The 25,072-nt window shown below is 47.8% G+C and overlaps 2 protein-coding genes across 2 annotated transcripts; one reads left to right on the top strand and one right to left on the bottom strand.

The window, feature by feature from the left end:
• Positions 1 to 294: 294 nt before the first annotated feature.
• Positions 295 to 9,956, top strand: WFIKKN1 (WAP, follistatin/kazal, immunoglobulin, kunitz and netrin domain containing 1). The gene is made up of 2 exons (XM_035131866.2): positions 295 to 664; positions 7,856 to 9,956. Exons 1-2 carry the CDS (start codon positions 416 to 418, stop codon positions 9,347 to 9,349), a joined length of 1,743 nt encoding a protein of 580 aa, XP_034987757.1. The 5' UTR covers positions 295 to 415; the 3' UTR covers positions 9,350 to 9,956.
• A 1,045-nt stretch (positions 9,957 to 11,001) lies between these two features.
• METTL26 (methyltransferase like 26) lies at positions 11,002 to 24,261 on the bottom strand. The gene is made up of 7 exons (XM_035131970.2): positions 24,158 to 24,261; positions 23,759 to 23,965; positions 20,975 to 21,137; positions 16,797 to 16,856; positions 15,657 to 15,724; positions 14,751 to 14,829; positions 11,002 to 13,021 (listed from the first exon to the last, which is right to left on the bottom strand). Exons 2-7 carry the CDS (start codon positions 23,962 to 23,964, stop codon positions 12,974 to 12,976), a joined length of 624 nt encoding a protein of 207 aa, XP_034987861.1. The 5' UTR covers position 23,965; positions 24,158 to 24,261; the 3' UTR covers positions 11,002 to 12,973.
• Positions 24,262 to 25,072: the final 811 nt, after the last annotated feature.

Genomic DNA, 25,072 nt, shown 5'->3' on the forward strand with positions numbered 1-25,072 from the left:
ATTTGCTGATGAAACATGGACCTTTCCCTCTGGACGGCTGCGCTTTAAGTGATGCCGCTTTTCGGAAGGCCTCGTGTCTGGCTGCTGGTGGGAGAAGTTAGAATGGACACTGGCGCGCCAAGGACAGGCGATAAAATGAGGAGCGTGTGCTGGGGAGTGTAAGAGCGGAGGGGAGGAAAAAAGAAGAGCTTTCTTTGGTTTCTTGTTATTTCCCCCTCCTCCTCCCTTCCCTTCCCTTCACCTTCCTCTCCCCACTCCCCCCCCCCCAGCCTCTTTGCAAATGTGATTGTTTTGTCTATCACACAAGGCAAAAGTGGAAGACTCTTCCTGGCTTTTGTGGGTGGGGGAACCAACAAAAGGGGGGAGAAAGAAGGAGGCGCAGCAGTGGCTGGCAAGAGCTTGGTGGCGCGGCTGGATGCCTTTTTGGACTTTCCTCGGGAAGGGCTCGAAGCGAGAGGGCGGCCAGCGACGGCTCGGAGGGGAGCAGCACCTTCGCTACCCCATGCTGCCTCCACTCATCCTGTCTCTGCTGTCTCTCCTGGCAGAAGGGGCCAGCCTGCAGCCAATCAGGATGAGCCACCTAGGGGTGTGCCCCAACCAGCTGAACCCCAACCTGTGGGTGGATGCGCAGAGCACCTGCGAGAGGGAGTGCCAGGCCGATCAGGTGAGTCGGGGACGCTGTAGGTGAGCTCTCTCTCGCGCGCGCCCACCCGCTTTGCGATAGCTTCGGCGCGCAGTTCCAGACCTAGCCAGCAGGGGGTGCTGCTGTGCTCCCCTCGGGTGAAATGCCCTTCTATGGCAAAAGAGTAATAGCTCAGCCCGGGAGGTCGCTTTGCTCAAGGGTTTGTCACAGAGGGAGGCTTAGGAGGGTGCCTCATCTGAAAAGCGCAGGAGTGGCTCCCCTGCATTCAGGATCTCTAGGGATTCAACCTGGAACCATCTGCATGCAAAGCAGATGTTCTGCCATTGAGCTACAGCCTTTTGCATCTAACTCAGTAGCGTGGCACCTGCTTTCACACCCGGTGGCTCTCTGGAGATTCAGGTAGGCGTCTCTCTCCCAGCCCTTCCTGGAGACCCCAGAGAGTGAACCTGGGACCTTCTGTGTGCAGAGCACACGCTCTGCCCTTGAGCCACAGCCCTTCCTTGGTTTGCAGGCAGAAGGTCTGAGGATCAGCCCCTGGCGTTTCCAGTTAGGCATCGTACATTCCCAACTCTGAAGAGACCACTGCCAGTCAGAGTGGACAGTGCTGTCCTAGACAGACCAACGATCTGACACAGCATCAGGCAGCTTTATATGCTCAATAAACTTTATGGTGCAGCTGAGAATCTGGCTTCCCTCGAGTTTTTTTGTTTTTGTTTTTTAAGACCTGCTGTTAAGAGGTCTGGAAAGAACCCTATCTGAGACACAGGAGGGTCTTGATAGACCCAGTGGGCTGATTCAGAATTCAGCAGCTTCCTAGGTTCCTTCTTTCTGCCAGCAAGGGCAAAGGGATGGTGCCTGCATTTACTCAGCAGGAAGAGAGACGCGCTCTGTACATGCTCAAAGGATCTATTTTATCTGCTTCTCTGGATGCTTCAGAGATACTGCAGATTGTTAGGCTAATAAGCCTACATCATTTTAGGATTATTTTTCCATTTCTTTTCAGAAGCTGCACACCTTCCCTCTTTTGCATAAAACTCAAAACATCAATGTGCCTTTTGTATAAAAGTTGCAGCTGTAATCAATTCTCCCTCCGTTTGTTTTTTTATTTTTTTGCGCGCCTTCTCTCACATGCAATTACCAGACGCAGGATGTCTGTTCGTCTAGGTGGGTCACAGAAATAGGGGAGTCTAATCAAGTCATTGGGGCAAGTAGTACCCCCTCTTCACCTAACGATATGTTGTGCCCGTGTAGCAGTACAGGGGGACTGACTCCTCATGTGGTGACAGGTTTTTGGGTGCCAGTAAGGATGGCAGAACGGGAGAGGGAAACAGTTCTGACCCATGGGGCACAATCAACCATGGAACTCTTATGTGCAATGAAACTCATAGGAGCTTTGGACAAGTGCAGATTATATTTGCACAAGAGAACTAACTCCCCAGTGCTAATCCGTCATGGCTCAGTGACAGGGCACATATTTGCACACCAAAGAACTCTGATTCAGTTCTCCAACATCTTCAAGTTGGGCTGGGAAATTATGCTGCATGGGAGCCAGTTTTAGACAGAGCTGAGCTACATGGACCCATGCTCTGAGTAAGGCAGTTTTTGGTGTACCTCCAAGAAGGAGATAATATCTCAGGTCATCCTTGAACAGTTGCTGCATTTCCGAGGGGGTGGGCAGTGCAGGATTCAATTGTCATGAATGTGTGCATAAATACATTCCAGTTTGGGAAACTGTAACATTTTGCTCAGCCTTAGGACTAAGCCAAAAGGCTGGTTCACATTGTCCTTTTTTCTCCTCCCTGTGAACAGCCAGGGTCATGGCACACTTCTGCACCTTATCTGTATGCAGCCTGCAGTGTACGTGGTTGCCTGCGTGCATGATAGTAGGTATATGCATAGCTCAGAATGAGCCAGGCGGCTCAAGGAGAAAAGGAAGTTGCTTTGTAAACCACGCAGTCCAAGGGCAGTATCTAACGGTACTCCATCAAGCGTGGAAGTTGCTACAGTGTGCCTCATTCCCACACTCCTGAGACACGTGGAAGGAGCCCACATTGTGGCTCTTTCTCACACTTGCATTGCCCCAGGACGGGTGGCGCTGGCATGGCAAGTAGACATATCACTGGTGTTGTTAGTACAGCACAGGTGGGACTGGTGCCAATGCCCCGTGGGACTGGTGGAGTGGAGAGCAGAGAGACGAATGGTAGGTGGAGCCCGAGCCAATGACAGGCAGTGCCAAATAATTCTCTCATGCACTCTGCCCCGCCCCGCCCCACCCCATCCTCTCCTCTGCTGAGTTTTACAAGGGCAATACTGAGACTCAGGAAACTGATAGGCAGTACTACCCTCTAGATTGGTTCTAAGTAAGAGGAACAGTGGAAGGAGCTGGGTATGTTTAGCCTGGAAAAGAGGCGCCTGAGAGGAGATATGATAGCCATCTTGAGATGGAGCAAGCCTGTTTTGTCCTGCTTTGGAGGGACATGAACAAATGGCTTCAGGTTACAAGAAAGGAGATTCTGACTAAACATCAGGAAGAACTTTCTCACAGTAAGAGCAGTTTGATAGTGGAGTGGACTTTCCTTCCTTTGATGTTTTTCAGCGGAAGTTAGATGGCCATTTGTCATGGATGTTTTTCTTGCATTGCAGGGGGTTGGACTAGATGACCCTTGGGGTCCCTTCCAACCCTACAATTATCAGATTCAAAGAAGGCAGGCAAGTTGCCATCACATAGGAAACAACACACAATATGTTTCCATGTAGGAAAGTCTTTCTTGTGTGAAGTGGTCCTTCCTTCCTTGGGAGATGCAAGTGGTTGCTAGGAGACCAGAATAGGATCCTCCCTGATTCTGGCTTTAACACCCACCTTCAAATACTTGGTTAAGCCTCATCCTCTGCTTTTGCCATCCATCTCTCTTATCAGTCCTCGGCATAACTGGAAATTTATATACAGTATTTGCATATGTGATGGCAACTGGAGGAGGAAAACGAGAGGACAGATGGTGAAGAAAGAGCTGTGAGTGGAGGGAGGACCCTCTTCCCATCCTTTGGACCTCCTGGGAAACTCAGCAAAGCTGCTGTGTCTGGAACTGGGTGTAGACAGTACAGCTGAATGGGACACAGTTGTGGGTAGCCAGAGAAGGTGCCATCTACCTTGTGCCTGCCTATAGAAAGCAAGTCTAGAGTGAGAGACTAGGATGATGTCTGCTGTTTTTTCCAGGAACTCTTCTCCCTGTGATACTTTTGTGGATGATCTGAGAGTTTATTTGGACCATGGGTGAGAACCTGGAGGCTGAGAGGGAGGGTGCATCAGAAGGCAAATGAACTGATACTGATATATATATATATATATATATATATATATATATATATATGTAACTTTCTATTAATTTTTATATGCAGCTGTTTATTTTTGCAATATTTTGATTAAGTTGTCTGTTGTTGCTTCAGTTTTCTACAAACCGCTTAGAAATATTTTTAATATATTAAGCGGTATAAAAATCAATCAATCAATCAATCAGCTTTGTCAAATCGTGGCTGTGCCACCTTGTTTTTGTCTGGGAAGGGAGTTGAAAAATTCTTTCCAATTAATCCCTCCCTTCCTCTCACTCCCTTGTGTGAGAGACCGTTCCAAAAAAATCTTTTTCACTCAAAGTGGTGAACTGATTCCCCCACCCCCACCCCAGTCAGGGTCAATTTCAGTCAAGCAACTCATGTGATAAGGAAGCAGCAATGCCACACCTTGGTGAGAGCACAAGTACCTCAGAGATAAAATTGTACCTCACAGCTTAGAGCACGGTTTTTTTTGGGGGGGGGGGGCTTGTGGTCCTCCAAACATTGTTGAACGACACCTCCCACCAGCCCAGCATGGCCAACGTGGCCAATGGTCTGGGGTGATGGGAGATGGATTCTGACAACAGCTCCCCAGGCCAAAGCCAGATCTAGGGGAGCGCGACTGGCTCAGTTGCACTGGGTGCAGAGCTTCTGGGGCAGGTGCTGCAACTATGAAATGCAACGGAAGGCAAAGGGGCTGATTATTTGAGACTCCAAGGTCTCTGTCCAGGCCTGGTTAAGTGAACTGAAGGGACAATGGAGCCAGAGCCAACTGAATTAAACTACAAGCAGAGCCCACTAATTCTGGTTTTGTCCCCATCCTCCTCTTCCTCCTCCTCCCTGTTGAGTTCTACAGTGACAACACTGAGACTCAAGAGGGAGAGGAAGCTGAGAGGCAGAACAGCTCCCAGGACTGGTTGCAATAAGAATGCAGGCAGGTGGCTGCAGGCAAGCTCAGGTTGATGGGTCACATTCACCCTCATGGACCAGCCTCCACTGTAGATGTGTGTTAGAGGCAGGTTGCTCGACAGACTTTGGGATGCTGCTTCTGCTAGGTCACAACCCAGAGGAGGCCCATACGTCCCATCTGTACTATCTGCTTAAATCTGTATCACACCATTTTAAACAGTCGTGGCTGTTTAAGGTGGTTATGCTACTGCTGTAAGTGCACAGAGGAGATGGGGCCTTACACAGGCAGCTATGTATTTAGACATGAGGGCAGAGCACAGGTGAAGCGGCCTACTAACAGGGGCATCCATTTTGGTCTCCCCTCACACACGAGTTGATTCGTGAGGTTAAAAAAAGGCCCTTTCAACAAAAGCTGGGAGTTTGCCAGGAAAGCCTCTCCTGGGCTCTTTCTGCCTCCTTTTTGTTGCTTCAATGGGATGCCAGAGGGAGGTGCTGACAGCCCTAGACAGCCATTCTGCCTCATCCGGAGATGGGTGGCATTCTCTGGACCACAGATTTCCCTCCTTTCGAGCCAAATAACTCATCCCTGAACCTGCTCTAGTTCTCACTGAGGTGTTAAAAGGGGGCGGGGGCGTGAAGGGGCCTCCATATTCAAGTTTTTAAAAATCCCCCTTGTGTGTGGAGGGTTACTCTATCAAGGCCCTCCTTCCTCACTTGTTTCAAGGGGCTTGTGGTTTAGGCCGCAATCCTAAAGCAAGCCGGATGTCAGCTGAGGGGCCAATAGATGCCGCTTAACTGCTGCTCTGCCAACAGAGGGAGGCTCCCCTGCAGAATGGTATTTAACATCACTGGCACTTCCGCAGAAAACCTTCTGAAGCTGCCTTATACTGAATCAGGCCCAATGGTCTATTTAGCTCAGTCATTTCTACACTGGCTGGCAGTGGCTCTTCACCATTTCAGGCAAGGATCTCCCCAGCAGCACTTGGGAGAGGCCAGAATTTGAACCTGGGACCTTCTGCATGCAAAGCAGATGTTGAGCTATGACTGAGCTACTATGGTCTTCCCGCAAAAGCAAAATAAGCTACCTTATATCAAATCCATCCAGCTCAGTTCAGTTGATACTGACTGGCAGCCGCTCTCCAGGGGTTCCAGGCAGGGGACATTCCCAGTCCTAACCTGGAGGTGCTGGGGATCAAACCTGGGTGCAGGGGTGGGTGTATCCCTGGTAGTGCGTGTATGTGTGGAAACAGGGCACTTTGGGGGCAAATGAGAATCAGCAAGACCTCCCCATTGCCCTTCATGCTCCCCAAAAGGGGCCCTCAAGTATGCCAATCCTGCAGCTAGTGTAGCTAATTCCCTCCCATTTACCACAATTTGTATGGGAGAAGTGGGATGTGGGGGTTAAGAAAAACCACAGCCACAATTTAGAGAAGGAAAAGGCACCGCAACACCACTCTGGCTGTAGTGAGCCAGCAAGGTTTTGGAAACTCCACCACAGAAGTGTCCCCTCAGCACCAGCATAGAACTAATTTATTTGCTCAGGTTTCTCCTGACCCATGAAATTGAGCCCTGGTTTATGTGTATGAAGCCCCTGAATCTGTTTTATTTGCTTTTTATGTTTGTTTTATTGATTTTAAGCTGTATGTTAAGTGTTGTTGTTTTTGTTAGGCTGTTTTAATGGGAGCTGATTTCATTTTGCACTTAGTGTACCGTGTTTCTCATATTATAAGACATGTCTTATATTTATTTTTTCCTCAAAAAAACACACTATGGCTTATTTTCAAGGGATGTCTTATTTTTTTCCTCCTCCTCCTGCCGCAGCCGGCATTGCTGCTGCGCCTATCACTATGTCTTATTTTCGGGGTATGGCTTATATTCCTTGAATGCTTAAAAATCCTGCTATGGCTTATTTTATGGGTATGTCTTAAAATATGAGAAACAGGGTACACTCACTGCTTACGAGAGAGAGAGAGAGAGAGAGAGAGAGAGAGAGAGAGAGAGAGAGAGAGAGAGAGAGGTTTAGAATAAAGGCTTCCGGAATATAAGATACAAAACCACACGTTACTGATCAATAAGAAGCCAGCCAAACAAACCACCACCCAGGCCCCAAATACAAAAATCCACCTAAAACTTACCAGCTGTCCAATAAAACAACAGGATTACTCTGCCAAATAGTAGCAGGGTTTTTTGTTGTTAACCTTCTGGTTGTGAATTATTTTTAATGTGATTTAATTGTTATTATAGGAGATGCCATTTCTTGCATATTTTGTTATTTCCGTGGAGTGGGAACTGCCTTGAGAATGGCTGCAGTTCCGTAATAGAGCATCTGCTTTGCACGCAGAAGGTCTCAGATTCAATCCCTGGCAGGGCTGGGATAGTTCCTTGTCTGAAATTCTTGCCTGAACTAGTTGGGCTGAAGTTTAAGGCAGTTTCCTATATGCATATTTATTTATTGAATTTGAATGCATCCCCCACCTTCCTCCCTAAGGAGCCCTGGGTGGCAAACAGTTACACAACTTAAAAACAAAGCAGAAACGATCTTAAAATGTTAAAACTTACAATTGAAAACATTCTAAAAGCAATAGCTGTTAAAAACATACTTCCATCCAGCTATCATGTAACTGTAAAGTTGGAAGGGATCACGAGGATCTAGTCCAACCCCCTGCAATGCAGGAACCTTTTGCCCAATGTGGGGCTCAAACCCATGACCCTGAGATTAGAGTCTGCCCACTGAGCTATTTTATCTCAGGATTACCTAGAACAGTATTCTTCAGCTACCAGATATGCTTGTGTGAACAGGTATGTTTTAAAATTCTTCCCAAAAGTTAATGGGTGGAGACAGGCTCACCTCACAATGGAGGGCATTCCACAACTGGGGAACCACCACCGAAAAGGCCCTGCCACACCTAGTTTGATGGAAAAAATGATGCCAATTCACTCAAATCTAAAAGTTCTGCTCCTCCTCCTCCTCTGCAGGACTGCGAAGGCTTTGAGAAATGTTGCACCAATGTCTGTGGCCTCCGGAGCTGCGTGGCAGCCCGCTATGCGGACGGAAGCCTCTCCTCGCTGGAGCTGGTGCAAGAGGCCACATGTGAGAGCTTTGTGTGCACGCAACAGGGCTCGGACTGTGACATCTGGGACGGGCAACCTGTCTGCAAGTGCAAGGACAGGTGCGAGAAGGAACCCAATTTCACCTGCGCCTCCGACGGACTCACCTACTACAACAAGTGCTACATGGACGCCGAGGCCTGCATCCGAGGCATCAGCCTGGCCGTGGTGCCGTGCAAGTACATTTTCACCTGGCCCAACACCAGCCCGGTGCCGATGGAGACCACGGCTCACCCGACGCCCGGCATAGGCCCCGAGCTGCCCATACCACCGGCCCTCTACAACAACCCCTTCCACCAGTTGGTTTACGTGGGGGGCACAGTCAGCTTTCACTGCGACGTGAGTGGGCGGCCGCGCCCCGACATCACATGGGAGAAGCAGAGCGACCACCAGGAAAACTTCATCATGCGGCCCGACCAGATGTATGGCAACGTGGTCGTGACCAACATCGGCCAGCTGGTCATCTACAACGCCCAGCCGGAGGATGCCGGGATCTACACTTGCACGGCCAGGAACTCCGCTGGCCTCCTGCGGGCGGACTTCCCGCTGTCTGTTGTCAAGAGAGAGCACTCCAGAGGGGAGCCGAAGGCATCCAGCCCTCCTCAGCTCCCACCCGGCGAGTGCCTGAAGGAGCCTGACAAGCAGGAATGCGAGGCCTATCAAGTCCGCTGGTATTTTGACTCCAAGAGAGGATTGTGCACCACTTTCCGCTATGGTGGTTGTGGGGCTAACCAGAACCACTTCGATACCTACGAAGAGTGCCAACTGGCCTGTGTCAATAACGCCGTCAACCTCTGCACTCTCCCCATCGTGCAGGGCCCCTGTAAGAACTGGGAGCCCCGCTGGGCCTACAACCACCTGATGAAGCAGTGCCACTCCTTCATCTATGGCGGCTGCGAGGGCAACGAGAACAACTTTGACGGCAAGGAGAGCTGCGACGACGTCTGCCCCTTCCCCAAGACGCTGCAGTGCAAAGCCTGCCGCCTGAAGAGCAAGATGGTGCCCAGCCTCTGCCGCAGCGACTTCGCCATCGTGGGGCGGCTGATGGAGATCATCGAGGACCAGGATTCTGGCATTGCCCGCTTTGCCCTGGATGACATCCTCAAGGACGAGAAGATGGGCCTCAGATTCTTCAACATCAAGTACCTGGAGGTGACCTTGACAGATATGGACTGGAACTGCCCCTGCCCCAACATGACCACCGAGGATGGGCCCCTCATTATCATGGGCGAGGTGCAGGAAGGCATGGCGGTCCTCGACCCCAACAGCTACGTCCGGGCCGCCAATGACAAGCGGGTCAAGAAGATCCACGAGCTGCTGGAGAAGAAGACGTGCGAACTTCTCAACCGGTTCCAGGACTAGCATGGGTGGCAGTGTCAAGCTGCTGCTTGTCTGTGGCAGAGAAGGGAAGGCAGACAAAGGTTGACGTCCCTTTCCCAAAGAGACTCTGCTCTCCTTTTCTTGTGCTGTGCTGCAGCTATGCAAGGACTGGGTTGGAGACTGGCAGGACAAATCTGGTGCTCCTGGAAAGCCCATGAGTCTCAAAGTGGGTCCAGAGTGTAGAGGGGTGAATCCTTATTCCATGCCACCTCCACGGACCTGCCTCTCCTTTTTAGATGTTTTCAGTTATTATCACTACTGTTTCAATGAGCTCCAATATTGCTTGTAACTACCTATTGTCTGTTTTTGTGTGTGAGAGAGAGCTGTAATTTATCTGCGCCTGTGACATCCCTCCAGCCCAGCCTATGTGGAATTAATAATAATAATAACGAAAAGAAATCCTGTGTTCCTTCTCCACCGGAGGTTGTTATCTACCAGGCCCTTTCTTTCCTGTTGTTAAAGCAAATTCTGCTTTACTAGCTAAAAAGTTCATGAGGACTAGCCTCCCATCAAATAATGGCAAAGGGGACGGGGAGAAACAGGCTTACTATAGCCGCATGCGGGTGGGGAGCAAAGCTTGCAAAATGTGAGTAGGAAGGAAGAACAATTGCTAAGGGAGAAACAAAAAGAGACAACCACCTGTCCTAAATGTGTCTGGATGAGGAAATTAGATCCTCTTTGGCATTAATTTGAAGTTTTCCTGTGGCTATTCTACTTTCCGGCTTGTTCTTAAGGCAGAGATGGGGAAATTGTTGCCCTCCACATGTTGTTGGACTAACACACAAATCCCATGGCACAGGATGGTGGATGTTGTAGTTCAGCAACATCAAAGGACTGAAGGTCCCCCAGCCTGTCTTAAAGCAATCTTGTGGGCCTACAGCAGTGTTGGCCAAAGCAGAATTGCCTCCCTGTCACAAGCAATCCTATGCAGAGCCACACTTATTTGGATAAACAGTTTGGGGTTATTTTGCTGTGTGCAGCAATTGATGGAAAAACAACCACTTAAAGCCTGCGTGAACCCTTTCTGGTTCTACTGCTGGAGGGAAAATGCTTCTGATGACGGCTTGATGCTGGAAGCTTCCAAGAGCAGAGAGTGGTCTTGCTCTCAAGTCCTGTTTGGTGTTCCCTGCCTGGGCAACGGGTTGGTCACTGTCAGAACAGGATCCTGGACTAGGTGGGTCATTTGCCTGATCCAGTAGGCTCTTATGTTCAGAGATGGATTCTGGATCAAATTGATTTTATCTTCTCAGGTTACGTATTGCAAGGTTTACTCCTTGGTTATGTAAACTGCTCTGAGCATTACTATAACAGAAAAGTCGGGGTACAAATATTTAATCTAAACTTTGGCCTTGCTTATCATCAACCTTGGGACCCAGGTGGCGCTGTGGGTTAAACCACTGAGCCTAGGGCTTGCTGATCAGAAGGTCGGCGGTTCGAATCCCTGTGACGGGGTGAGCTCCCGTTGCTTGGTCCCAGCTCCTGCCAACCTAGCAGTTCGAAAGCACGTCAAAATGCAAGTAGATAAATAGGAACCGCTACAGCGGGAAGGTAAACGGTGTTTCCATGTGCTGCTCTGGTTTGCCAGAAGCGGCTTTGTCATGCTGGCCACATGACCTGGAAGCTATACGCCGGCTCCCTCGGCCAAGAATGCGAGATGAGCGCGCAACCCCAGAGTCGGTCACGACTGGAGTCGGTCACGACCATTCACGACTGAATGGTCAGGGGTCCCTTTACCTTTACCTTTTTATCATCAACCTAGGCTGCGTAGGAGAGTAAAGCTCTGGTACTTCAATTGAGTACAGTAAACAAATACAGTTCTCACATAGCAATACCCAAGCAATATATTTATTTGCACCCAAATGCAGAAGAGTCCACACAGCACTACACCCACACAGATCTCCCCGGCAGAGTTCTTCCTCCTTGCTATTCCCAGGAGCTCAACCCTTAGCTATACATTTTTGCTGCTCTAGTGGCTGATCACCACTAGAGGGAACTATTACTTCATACAGATTTTCAAAAAGATGAGCAGGAGTGATTTGCTACCTCTTTTGAGGAACACTTGGAACAGGCAAAGAGGGGAAAAAATTACTCAGCTGAAGACATGTTAAAGCTGCTAGACTGTAAGCTAACCTACAGATGCAGGTGAGTATGATGTTATTGGGGTGGTAGCGTTTCAGAATGCAGGTGTGGAATTACATTATTGAATAGCCAGTATTTTAACAACTTTGTTAAAACTCTCTTGAATTCAGAAAACTAAACTCTTGGGGGAAAGGCTAGCATAGTGCGATTTCCCTTCACATCCTAGTTTTACCTGGGCAGGGAGATTTTGATGGGGGGGGGAATTCAATCGTGCAACCCATACCTGCAGTCCTAAATGGTACAGCCCCAGCAATCTCATTTCATGCAGTTTATATGGATGTGTCTGGTGTTGTATTGTCAGAATTCATGTGGGGTAAAATCCTAATCATGAGTGCAGGGGAAGAATCTGCAGGCCTCCATATCACCAAAAAAAATAAAGTCTCCCCCACAGCCACGCCTTCATAAGCAGAGTAATGAGGCTGATGAGATTGAGGGTTTGCACCTCCTTTGCCCAGGGAGATGGCTAACCTGTGGCCCTCCAGATGATGTTGGACTACAGCTCCCATCACCCCTGACCATGCAGGCTGGGGCTGATGGGAGTTGGAGTCCAACATCCACTGAAGGGCCAAAGGGCTCCCCTTCTCCTTTACTGGGTAGGTTGTTGGCATTGTGGCATTGACTTTTGCTCGAAGGAGCATGGGAAGAAAAGGAACACAGCAGAATTTGGAGGGCAGGATGGGAAGGAGGAGGAAAGGAAAACAGTCACAGCCTCTTCCAATGGGAGGACTGTAAAGAGTACTAGTCATCAAATCCATCTTTCCCATCTAGCCGCACGATAGCCTTCAGTTACTTGAGGAAGTGTCATTCTGAGTTTTCCTTTCCTCCCATATTCCCTAATATTTTCTACTCCAAAATCCCCCCCAACCCAAAAGTCACAGTACAGGGTCAAAAGACATTGAGGTCTCCATCAAAGAAGGCCTGAAAACCTTCAATGAAGCAGGCTAAAGATAATAATCATGCACAAGAGACAAAGGTGGTCCAAGATGGGTACATGGATGCCGTCTAACCCACAACGTCAAAACCAGCAGTGAATACCAAAATCAAAGCATGAACGAGCTAGCCGGGGACCCGCAGGCCCTCCAGATGTGCATGGGCTCACAGTTCCCTCCGTCCCTGCCTCCTCCCCTGGCCATGCTGCCTGGGGGGGGGGGGCGCGATGGGAATTGGGAGTCCAAGCACATTTGGAAGGACTGGAGCTCCTCCATCCCTATGCTAGCTCAACACTGGCCAGAAACCTTTGGGCAAAGCTCCATTCTCTGTAAAGGCTTTTCTCTCCTGATGCAGATCTTCATACAGGACATCATTTCCATCTCACCAAGAGCTATTTTCACCCAGGAGCCAAAGAAGCTACTAGAAACCTGGTGGGCTTGAGCACGACAGACACAGAGCAAATTTGGCAACGGCAGGCGACACTTTGACCGTCCTTGGTGGTCCCTTCTCCTTGGCAGAGAAAGTGGATGGGCTGGCTTAGTGTTTGCGGAAAACAAGACACTTGTTGTTTGCAGGCATGTCAACCTGGAAGCAGAAAATCTTGAGGTTACTTGGCAGCCACATTATATGGATGCAGGCACACAGTTCAACCAAAGACACCACTAGGCCTCTTCAGGTGTCTCCCCCCCTCCAAGCCAGATTCTCATTGCAGGGGGTGGGGAGAGTGAGGGGCACATTCCCTAGACCCTCTTCCTCCCTTGTGTGACTTTCTCCTCTCCCAGCTCTCCACATGTTGGGGGCTGAACTTCTGCACCAGCAAACCTGCCCCGCTCCTGTAGGCAATGACGATAATTCAGTGGTAGGGCATCTACCTGGCATGCATCTCTGGGCAGCCCTGGCACAAAACCCTTTCTGACATTCTGGAGAACCAGTCAAGTGCAGGCAATACAGAATGGGATGTACTAATGGCCTGACTCAATATAAGGCAGTTCCTTAGGCTCTCCATGCAGCTCAGAACCCTGGAGGGTCAGGAACCTAAATTGCTTGGAGAGCCCAGCAGGTGTGGGGAACCTTTGGAAGAGGTGGTTGTAGGGCAGTGATACTGGGTGCCACATTGCAGGGGCGCCACAGCAATGCTGAAGAGCGGAAGGTGGGGACGTCGAATTTTAGTGCTGCACATTGCACCAATGGAATTTAAGAGCCCAAAGTCTGCAACCCCCTTTAGCCCTCCAGCTGTTGATGAACTATACAACTCCCACCACCCCTGGCCATGCTTGCCGGGGCTGATGGGAGTTGTAGTTCAGTAACATCTGGAGGGCCAAAGGTTCCTCACACCTGACCCACAAGAATGTCTAACACACGCTGCTTCAGAACAATACAAGAAGAGTCCTGCTGGATCAGACCAAAGGCCCATCCAGCCCTGCATTCTTGCCATGGCGAACCAGATGTCTCTGGGAAGACTGCCAGCAGAATCTCAGCTACACACTCCCAGCAACTGATCCCCAGAGCCATACTGGCGACAGCAGTCGAGGGAGAGAACACAGCCATGGTGTTCTCATAGTGAAGGCACTTGCCAAGAGACAAATTTGCTCCTCCCAAATCTATTTGCAACACGTATTTTCCCCCTCCCTCACCCACAGACATCCTGCTGCCATTCACGGGGGGGTGTGCTACTCCAGCTGTTCCTGGCCAACAACACTTCAGTGGTGGTGGGAGAAACCAGCTGGGGAGCCCCAAAGGAACTCCCAGGGGAAGGCGGCTCAGAGCCAGGGGTTTGGTGGTGGGATGACAAAGAGTGGTCAGAGGCAGAAGAAGGAGCAAACTGGGAGGAGGTGTTGGAAGATGAAGGGGCAACAGGGTTTGGTGAGCAGGAAGAGGCTGTGGCAGAGAGCAGTCCAGAAGAGGAGTCTGGAGAGGAGGGGGGCCAAGAAGCAGAGATGAGTCAGACTAGTGAAGAAGTTAGGGTGTCTCCCGCTCCTGCTGCGACCAGATCCCCTCCCCACTGGTCTCCCAGAACCAAAATAGGGAGGAGCAGACAGGCACGACAACAGAGTCTCCGATTGCTTGGACTACTGGGAAGAGTTGCTGTGATTATTACGCCTAGCCTCCTAAGCCGAACTTGCCTCCTTGAATAAAGAGTTAACTTTACTGATGCCGTGTGACTTCTGCTCCTGACACCCGTCCCTGACAGGTGCCCATCTTCCCAGATCCTTGAGCCATGCTAGCCGGAGCTAATAGGAGCCAAACAACAGTTGTGGGGCCGCACACTCCCCCTTCCCCAAAACCTATTCTTTAGGTCCTTACAACCACCTACCATCCTCTCCAACCACATCCTATTGATCTCAGCAAGCTGCTGCAGCAAAGCCGTGTCCCGGAGGCCCCAGGCTGGGTTTCTGTGGTTGGGGGCGGGGGGAGAAGACAGAGAGAGAATGAAGTCAATCACTGTATTCAAGAGGTGCTTACATATCAGAGAGCAACACTGCTGCCTCCACATGAGGGTTTCCTACCCACACATGTCAGAATCCTGCTTGAGGTGATGCCTACAATTCCTGCAATGGCTTAACAATCACTCCCTCTTCCCAGGGAACTCTGGGAACTGTAGTTCTATGAGGGGAATGGGGGCCTCCTAACAATGCTCAATGAACTACAATCTTGAGGGTGCTTAGTGGCAAGTCATGACTGTTTAAAGTGGTATAAGAGTGCTTTGAATGGATGGTGCAGATGTTAACCAAGTAAAACTCAGGAGTAGAGCCACACCACTCTTATTTTATATACTGTTCAATCAAAAACAAATCAATCTCTAAGCCCTTTGCATAAAATGGTATAAAATACACATTTAAAAATAGCAAAGATAACCCCAGGTAGACATAAATAAAACCATCCAAATATACATAACAAAACCAACAGATCTCTGAGCCTGATAAAATTATATGTCTGGCTAGACTTGCTGAAACAAAAACAACAAAAAGGGTTGTTGTTTTTTTACCAAGCATCAGCCATAGTGCTTAATATCAATAGGCAGGGAGTTCCTAATGATACCTACTGCCATGCTGAAAGTTAAGATTCCTTGCAGTTGCAGAATGTACATTATGCAGGACTTCTGAAAGTGCCTTTTCTGCAGATGGAAATGCCTGAGAGGGCACAGTAAACTAGTTGCGAAGCTGCTGAGGGCTTTATATGCTACGAGTAACTCCTTCAATTTGGCCTAGCTCCTCCTTACCTCTGCCTCAAGTAGCTATCAAAGTCCACGTTGCTCTGTGGGTAGATGCAGCCATTCACAGCATAAGGCTTGGGGTGGAATTAGGCAGGGGGGAAAACACACGAAACAGTTTAAGACAAAGTGGTATCAAACAATCAAATTATTTTTAAAAAAATCAATGTGTGGGTTCTTTGTCCTGTCACCCCTTAACTCAGAACTGGGGGGGGGGATCTAAGACTTGAGACAGCTAAGTTCCTCTTAATGAAGCTTTCAGAAGTTATGGGGGGCTTAGATTACAGAAAGCTTAAAAAAACAACAACCCAGCAACCACCAGCCCTGTTACCTCAAAGTTGCCAGTGTGAGAAAATGCACCTTGGCTTTTCTGCAGAGCCAAGGGTTGCCACTAGGGGGGGACATGCCATACTGTTGGCAATGAATGCGACCAACTTCCAAAAAAAAAACAACAACCCCGAGACCAAAGCAAAACAAGAGGTGGCTACTTCAGCTGCCCTCATTCTTAGCCAGAGTGACTAATGGCCAGGTATGTTGGGAGTTGTGGTCCAGTTACATCTTGAGTGGCACAGGTTCTGCACCACCAACAGAGGCCCAAGAATAGCAGCTTTGTGTTCTGGTTACTTAAGAGCAGCATTCCCTTAGCTGGTGCTGTCCAGATCTTTCAGCCTACAAATTATACTCCAAAACATCTGGAGGGCGCCAGCTTGAGGGAAGGCTGTTCTAAGGAGACGTGATAGAAAGGAGTTCAGGGTCCTTGTACCATCATGCCCAGGGTCAAAACTAAATGTGGCATTAAAAGCATCTTTGCCAAAAAAAAAATTCAAGGTTTTTTTTTAAAAAAGAAGTAAATATAATTCCCCCTGCTCCTCTTAAGTCCTGAGAAAAATCCTTCCTCTGCTGCTACTTGCAAGTGGAAGGAAATTTCCCAGTGCTTTCTCTGTATGTAGCCAAAATCAAACAACAGAGGGAGAATTTAGCAAGTTGGGAGGAACTGCAAGTTTAGCACAACGTTTTTTGTTTTCCTTAACTGCTGGCTGGAGCTGATGGGAGTTGTACTCCAAAATACTCCAAGTGGCCACCCACTTGGCAAAGGCTGCTTCAGCAGCATCAGCATCTAGATTACAAGGATCCTGACTGACAGCTTACCCCGTATGTGACCATCACCGCTTTAGGCTTTAACAGCTTTCCTGCTCCTCTGAACAAACCCTGTGGTTGGGGGCAGGGGGAGGGCAGGGAATAATTAAACAAAATGCAAAGGAAATAGGTTAACAACCACATTTGGAAAGAGCGGATTTCATGAGAATCACAAAACATTTGCAGGATATGTATAAAAATTAGCAAGAAAATGGCAACTGATCTTTCCAGTAGGATCTTTCCTGTGTGTCTAATTCTATTTATTGCAGATTCCTTATAGAATAGTAAAAGAGCACAATGTAAGTTTTGCAAAATTGTACTTGGTTTCCAGAGCAAGAGGCATCTTCAGACTACCTCCACTCCATAGATGCAGGTGCTCAACAATGGTGAGAGAAATGGACTCTATGTAGACTCAGGAATGCTTCCTCTAAGCATGTGCAGAGTGCATTTCTCTCACTGTTTATTTGTAGGAATGCACACAGGTCCCGCTTTATGAACATTCAATGTGTGAAAATTCACTTATCCAAACACAGTGAATTAGTGCTCAAACCTTACTATACACACCACAAATTCAGATATCCAAACAAAACATTTCTTTTTCACTTCCTTGTTTTCCTTTTGCTAGTTGGCTGAGGAACAGAGGAAGGAAGGGAGAGGAAGCAATTGGACAAAGTCAGAGAGCATTTTTAAAAAATATTTTTTGCTTTTGGGGGTCAAAATTCTGTGGGCAGGAACACATTATAAATTTCCCCACAGGAATCAATGGAAATTATCAACTCATTATGCAAACACTCTCATAACTAATATTTTCTAGGGAACGCATTGTTTTCAGTAATCCAGACCTGTGTGTACTTCTAACCTGCCAAATCATTGAAAAAGGTCTCATGGCAGTGTATGATAAATTTGTTAAACCAACATAAAATTACAAAATCATAAGATACAGGAGAAATGACCAACACTGAATCAAATTAAATCTCTAAAATCACTTGGGAAAACAGAAGCATTTTCTGCAGGCAGCAAAATATCAAAACTGTTAGCGTTGGTCTGATTTCAAAGGGAATGGCATTCCAAAAGCCTGGTGCCACTATGCTAAAAGCCTCAGCTGGCCATACCATTTGCAAGTGTATAAGCAACTGGGAGCAACACACTACGGTAGATTTCTGCTGTTGGTGATGCCGGTTCCCTAAATTAGCAAACAGCCCAGGAAAGGTTGTTAGCTAGAAGGACATCCAGCCAAGAACCACAAGATGGCGCTTGCATTAGCTCCACAGACCGCTCAAGTCAAAAAGCAAGGGAAGTGTAACTGCCTTCATTGCAACTCACTGATGGGAGGCTGGAGAAGGCACATCCAATCAGGGCAGCAGCAGAGACTAAGGGTTAAAGCCCGCCAACCCTCAACCTTCTCCCAATCCAGCTCACTCCCCTCTCTTTGCAATGGCTATTTGTTTTTGAAAAATCCTGTATGCCATAGCTGACCATTTGGGCTGCAAAAAGTCCACAAGTTGGTTGGAACTCTTGGGTTGAAGATTAAGCAGAAATACAAAAACAAAAGTGGGAACTGAGAGAACTAATACCCTTAACTCCACAGAGCACATTCCCCGTTCCATTATAGTATTCCAATGAGCAAACTAAGGTTCGTCTCCTTCTTTCCAGTTTTTGTTTGGGCCCTTAACACTCAGCCTGCTGAAGAACCCGAATGAACCTGAAAGCTTGCTTTCTCTCACAGACCATTTGATATAAAGGGATTACTCTACTGTTATTTTGGCTTTCGTCCCCTCTCAAATGGATCAGTTGAGCATATTTTGAGAATTTTCAAATCGACCATCTAATTCAGGGGTAGTCAACCTTTTTATACCTACAGCCTTCTAATGCATCTTTCTTGATGGTAAAATTTCCTTACCGGCCACCAGTGCTCAATGGAAGGAGGATTCAGCTTGTCCTGTAGAACCCCCTACCGCCCACCTAGAATCCTGAAACACCCACTAGTGGGAGGTAGGGACCAGGTTGACGATCCCTGGCCTAAATGGATGTTGCTTCATTTAAAAGCAGATTTTTTAAATCTTATCTTTGGGAAAAAAATTAAGTGCCACCGTTCTTGGCACTGTCTATGATTATGTTGTAAAATTTAAGCTGGTTCCTATGAACCCAGAGAAATGGATCTTGACCCAGGGAGAGCTCAAGGATCCAGGCAAGCAGACGAATTTAAGCGTCTCCTGCCCACCAAATAACAGAGACCAAACCAGGACGTACGAAGCAAGGCACTTTTATTTTTGCTGTTGCAACAGGGTCCTTCCTCTCACACAGGAGAACAAGGAAGGAACCCCAAACAAAGATGTCTTGCCCTTAAAAAGAAATTTGAAATTGGTTTCAGCCCACCCCCCAGAAGCATCATCCATATGTCACAGAAGGGGTGTAGCCCAAGACCCCTCTCCCTAGATTCATCATAGGCACATCATGAACGGGGAGGTCTGGTGGCAGTAATCTGAGCATCCTGGACCCTGCCCCCTGCCCCCAAAACCTAATCAACAAAATTGAGAGATATTTACATTTCCCTGTTTCCCAGCCAAGTTAATCACACCCTTTTGTCTGGCAGTCAGGTATCAGGATGCCAGGGATTATCACTTTAATTCCTGAGACAATGAGAAGGTTCCCCCCACCCCACTTCTTCCTTGCAGAGGAACACCTGGTCAGAGAGAGTCAAAATGGTGTCAGTCAGGCCTGTTTTCCTGTGCTGCTTCAGACATGTTTCTGTACATTCATGTACATGTTTTATGAACAATTATTATATATATATATATGACCTCAAAATTCTTATAACAATTATATGAACAAGGCTTGGTAACCTAAGTAACTAGAGACTACAAGGCTCTGCTGCCAGCACACAGCTAAACATGCATCTACTACTATTTATTAGTGCAACACACACTTACTGACTTTAAAAGGAAATAAAAATCACTTTTTTCTTCCAGTTTAGAAGCATTTCCTGACTCAATGGCCTGCTGTTGCTTACCAGTAGCAACCATTTAAGGAGCTACTTAGGTATGATTTGGACCTACTGCCAGGAAGCTTCTAAGATGTCAACTCAAACTAGTTAGTGTCGTCTTTCCCCAGCCTGCAGAATTGGATTTAGGGTTGTGCAGGCAGCTCCCCTGCACAGGGCATTGAGCCAAGGGGTCATAAAATTGAGATGATCCATAATTGAGAAGATCCAATTGACCCCTGCCAACCTGATACCCGCTTCCAGATGTTGCTGGACCTCAACTCCCACCACCCCTGACCAGTGGCAATGCTGGATGGGGCTGGTGGGAGTTAGAGTTCAGCATCATTTGGAGAGCCAGTGTTGGGCCAGGTACTTGGTCCAGCAAGCATTTGGCTCAGGTGGTGCTTGGCAGTCCGATTCTACTTGTGGGCGGGGCCAAAGGCAAAGGTGGGTGGAGTCATTAATGTAAATTTTACCTTTGTACAGCTGACTACTTTCTTCATTCACACCCCACTTTCTCTCTCTTGATCAGGCAGGCAAAAGGCATTATCCAAATTGCCCAGATAGAAATGGGCAGAAAAAAGTCCCCCATTCCCACTATATGCACTTACCTGGGAGTAAGAGGTGAAGACGCTCCTCTTTACCTTCCAGCACCCTAGATGGATATTTTGGGGCCTTACCTTGTTCCTGTGATTGTGTTTTAAACTTTTTAAATAAATTGCTTTATTTTTCCACATATAACATTACAAACTTAAAAGAGATACAGAAATGAACAATGGTTTGCCTGTTTGGTGTCATATAGTCCACAACTTTAAGAAGAAAATGATACAGAGTGGACAAATGGTTATTGCAGAGACATAAATCCAATGCTGCAAATAATATTATGATTCCATGGAAGTACAACGCAGCAGTCGTTAATAAGTCCTGGGATGCAATCAAATTCACATAAAATCATCCTTTGCAAGAACTTCCCAGCCACAAGTTAGCCTTTGGACACAAGTTACATATTATCACCCTGTAGCACCACATTTCAAACTGTTTTTATAGCATGGTGTTTCTGTTTTTCTAACCCGTCCTGGCACCTTAGGGTGAAGGTTGGGTAAATAAATCAGAATAATATGAAGTCCCACTCAGCTCAGTGGGTTTGACTTCCCAGCAGACACAGTACAGGCTTTCACTGCCAAGCGGGCTGACAGGAGAGCGACCTCACCTCCGTGCAGCTCATGTCCGAGATATGAATCATGTTGATGTTGACAATGAGGTCCAGAGAGTCTGGGCGCAAGCCGCCCCACGTCTCCCAGCTGCGTGATGCATCCAAGTAAATGGGTGGTTTGACATTCGGGAGGCGGAGCGCCCTGATAAATTCAGAAATGCTAGAAAGAGAAGGAAGAGAGCCAGACTGCAGATGGGGCAAGGGTCAACAGTAGAGCCGGCACCAGCAGTTTGCTCTCAGTAGGGACAGGGGTGCCATCAGGGTAGGAAACCTTCTCAGCAGAATGAGCAGAAGAGCCTCCAGGCAAAGCAGGGGTGGATGATCTCATGTATGAGATGCCTATTGCCATTTATAGAGGAGGCCTTGCACAAGTCCATTATCTGAATGTATTTTCTCAGTATTTTCTACAAAGGTTTTTTTTTGGGTTTCATACAGCCCTACCTGGAGATGCCGGGGACTGAAGCTGGGGCCTTCTGCATGCAAGGCAGATAATCCTGCCACTGAGCTAAAGGCCCATTCCTAAAATGGCTTCATTGCACCACCGAACCAACCAGTTGAAAGCATAAAACCAATCCAGCTGATAAATGAAGTACAAAGGGGGTTGGTTGTGTTACAAGCAAAGCGGCTGAAGAGTTCAAAAGAACCCTTCCAATTAATCAATTAAGCCTGCATAAATTGTGCATAGGAGGGAAATGACCCACAGCCTTCCTAAAAAAAAGGAAAAAGCAGCCAACGTTGCCCTTAAAGAGGGTCTTCTCACAGACAGAATGCCTCTTCTCATATCGCACTTGCCACCCACAGCTTTTATAAACACTTTTTAAAATTTGAAGCACTGAGGCCTCTACCAAGGGCCACTGCAAGGCTGTCTCTCCCCCCCCCCCACTCTCCTGGAAAAGGGGAGGCTGATCTGTCCTCATCCATTGGCCAATTAAGCAGCAGCTGGTTTTCATCTTCCCTCCCTATCCTGTTTTCCTTTTACAGCATGTCTATTTGAGTGTTAGCTTAAAATATGAATGTTCTTAAGACATTTTAGGTGCCAATGGAAACTTTACTTTCAGTGAAAAGAGCAAAGGTTTTTTTTGGGGGGGGGCTGTTTCTGGATCAGAACTGCAGTGGAAATGAAGTAGTAAGGCCCCTGTACCCATCAACCCATCCTGCCAGGAACCCAATCCAGATCCTGTGACTATGATTTACTTTAATTAACAAAAATAAATAAATGCCAACCACTAAAGCAATTGCCAATTACACGAGTGATGTAATATTAGTTTGGTACTAATTTCAAAGAATTATAGGCCTGACACTAAACTATGGTCTGCCCTATCCCCCTAAACCATGTGTGGTATACTTTCCTCCCCAGCCCCACCTGCCCCAAGGATTCTTGTAATATGTTTCAGGTTTGCAAAACCAGAATGAATACTGAGATTTGCTGAAGAGTTAACGTGTAACAGTGATCCTGTGTTTAGAGGCATAGGAGGTACTTTGCTGGACCTGGTCAAGGTCCACTTAGACCAGCCTTTGTAGCAAGAACCAGAGCAACCAACTAGGCATCCCAACCATGAAGCTGGCCAATCATTATGGACAAGCTCACTTTCAAGTACAATTTAAGGGACAGTGTTTAACTACTGCTGACATTATTTTGCCCTCCCTTAACTGTCACATAGGAACAGCCATTCCATCAGGCTTCTGGATTTGCCTCCATCCCTGCTGGTCATTTTTAGAACAGCAGCTTTAAAAACTGGAGCTCTCCCCGCGGTCCTCCTTCCCCACTCTTTTTTCATTGTGTGTTATCTCTTTTTTGGTATTTTTTTTTTTAAAAAAAACCTGAATCGGAAAAAGAAAAAAACCTTCAAGGTGCTCTTTCAGTTAAAGACCAGTTAAAGATCCTTAGAAGAAGGGGGGAAACAAGTAAACAATAACAATAACACTCACTACAAAGGGTTGTCTTTAAAGGCAGCTCAGAAACACCATTTGAGAACACAGAACACAGCTGCCAGGGTGCTGGTAGGAGCTAGACACCAGTTTTATTACACCAATCCTGTATTGCTTACATTGGGTGACAGTTTGTTTCCAGGTTCAATTTAAGGCACCCTTAATTTAAATCGATTTAAATAAATACAAAGTGAAATATTTTATACTGACCACAGCCCTAAAACCATTAATTTTCAGCATTAGCCTTACAGGTGGGCACAGGCTAATAATACATGTATTTCTTAACTATTGTCTGTAATGCATAGAAGATTCTATACGTCCATTCTGCGGGGTTGGGGAGCGACAGACAAGCCACCGTGCCATCGTCTTATGAATGCAATAATAACTTCATCGTGGGTGGGGAACTTCTGCTCTGCAGACTGATCCATTTTCCCCTAACCAAGCCCACCTGCCAATCTGCTGGTGTCATTGGGTGACGTCAGCTAATGGGTGGGGTAGTGGCAGTGGGGTTCAGTCCCGCTGGGCACGGCTGTTTCGCCAGTGTGTTTCCTGCACGGAGCTCGCTGGCAAAGCAGACTCCCGCCCCCGCGAGCCAGCTGTGAAAAGTGGGTGGGAGGAGAAACACCCACCACCTACCAGCCACATGGCATGGATGGTCACTGCATTCAGGAGGCCTGAAGCGCGTCAAGAACACGTTTCAGACGACACCCTCTATAGAGCGCCAAGGTGGAGGGGGACCTCCTCGTGTCCAGACTGGACCGGCGGGGAATCCCGTGGAAGTCCACTCCAATGACCCATTCGAACAGCCTCCCAGGTCCGCCCCAACAGTGAGGCTACTACGCCTCGCCTTACCTCTCGATGCATTTCGGATCCACATCCGAGGGCTGCCAGAGCACGTTGGGCATCATTTGGGCAAAGTGGGCCGCGTGCTGCCCGGAGCCGGAAGCCACTTCCAGCACTTGGACTTGCGGCTGGCTGGGGCTCACGTAGTCCCGGAGGACCCTCAGGATAGGCTCCTTGTTCCTCTCCGCCGCCGCTGCTACGAACGCGGCACTCATCCTGCAAAAGAGGGGTTTGGGGGTGAGGGGCGTCGGCAGGCTGTGCAGCCCCCAAACCGGGTGGGGGGTCCTTGGAAGGGACTTGCCGCTTGCAGAGCAGCAAAACGCCTTGCAACAGTTTCGCCGCAGGATCCGCTTGGGTGCCCCTTGCAAGCAGCCTGCCAGGACTTTCCTTCTCGTCCTCTAGGTCTACCTTTAAGGAGGCTCGCACCCCCGCACCCAAGTATTGCAGGCTGGGAATTTTGTCCTTAGAGCTGCTGGAGGGAGGGAGATCGAGGAAGTTAAATGAAGCCACAAAGCAAAAGCGGGAAAGACTACGATTCCCAGAATGCAGCGCGGGGAAAGCGTGGCTACTGGTTCCACTTCTGTCCCTCCTCCTGGTATACCGGTAGATTATTTTTGCAAGCTGGGGCTTGGAAAGTCCGGAAACCAGGTTTCTGGAGGGATCTTGATTTTCGTACGATAGGAGGCGCGGGCTTCTTAAATGTGTGTTTGGACTTAGCAAAAAAACCATAGATTTAGTCCCTAGTAAGTGCCTACGCTGCTGTAACTAATTCATGTTCCCTTTAAATTTCGGCTGCAAAAAAGAAAAAAAGAAACGGGATATTTCAAGGTGCTAGTCCGCAGGGCTCTTTATTCCTTCTTGCAGTAGCCGGTGAACTGGTGTACTCCTCTGAGACATTGTTGTTCATAATAAAAACAATTTGTATTATTATTATTATTATTATTATTATTATTATTATTATTAAGTTTTATTGTGTTGAAAGACTTCGTATTCATTGTCTAAATTATAATAATACAACAACCCTGTAAGGCAGGTTTGTATTACCCTTTACAAATACTCTACAGAACCAAATTGTATTGGAAAACAGGTTATTCTGGATGTAATGCAATGGGGGTGAGCCCTGAATGCAGATAGCTTTTTACCGTTCGTGTATACTCGAAAGTAATGCCCTTCTTATGGGTTTAAGTGGGGGTTCTTCCCAGCTAAATATGCACGTAGAATTACAGCTTTAAAATCATGGAGCGGATATAGACGCAGAGCAGGCGCGTGACACAAAGGAGGAGAAGCGGGAAACTGCTATCTCGAGTTTGCACGCAAATATTA

This window comes from Zootoca vivipara, chromosome 14 (genome assembly GCF_963506605.1).
Source record: "Zootoca vivipara chromosome 14, rZooViv1.1, whole genome shotgun sequence".
Taxonomy (NCBI): domain Eukaryota; kingdom Metazoa; phylum Chordata; class Lepidosauria; order Squamata; family Lacertidae; genus Zootoca; species Zootoca vivipara.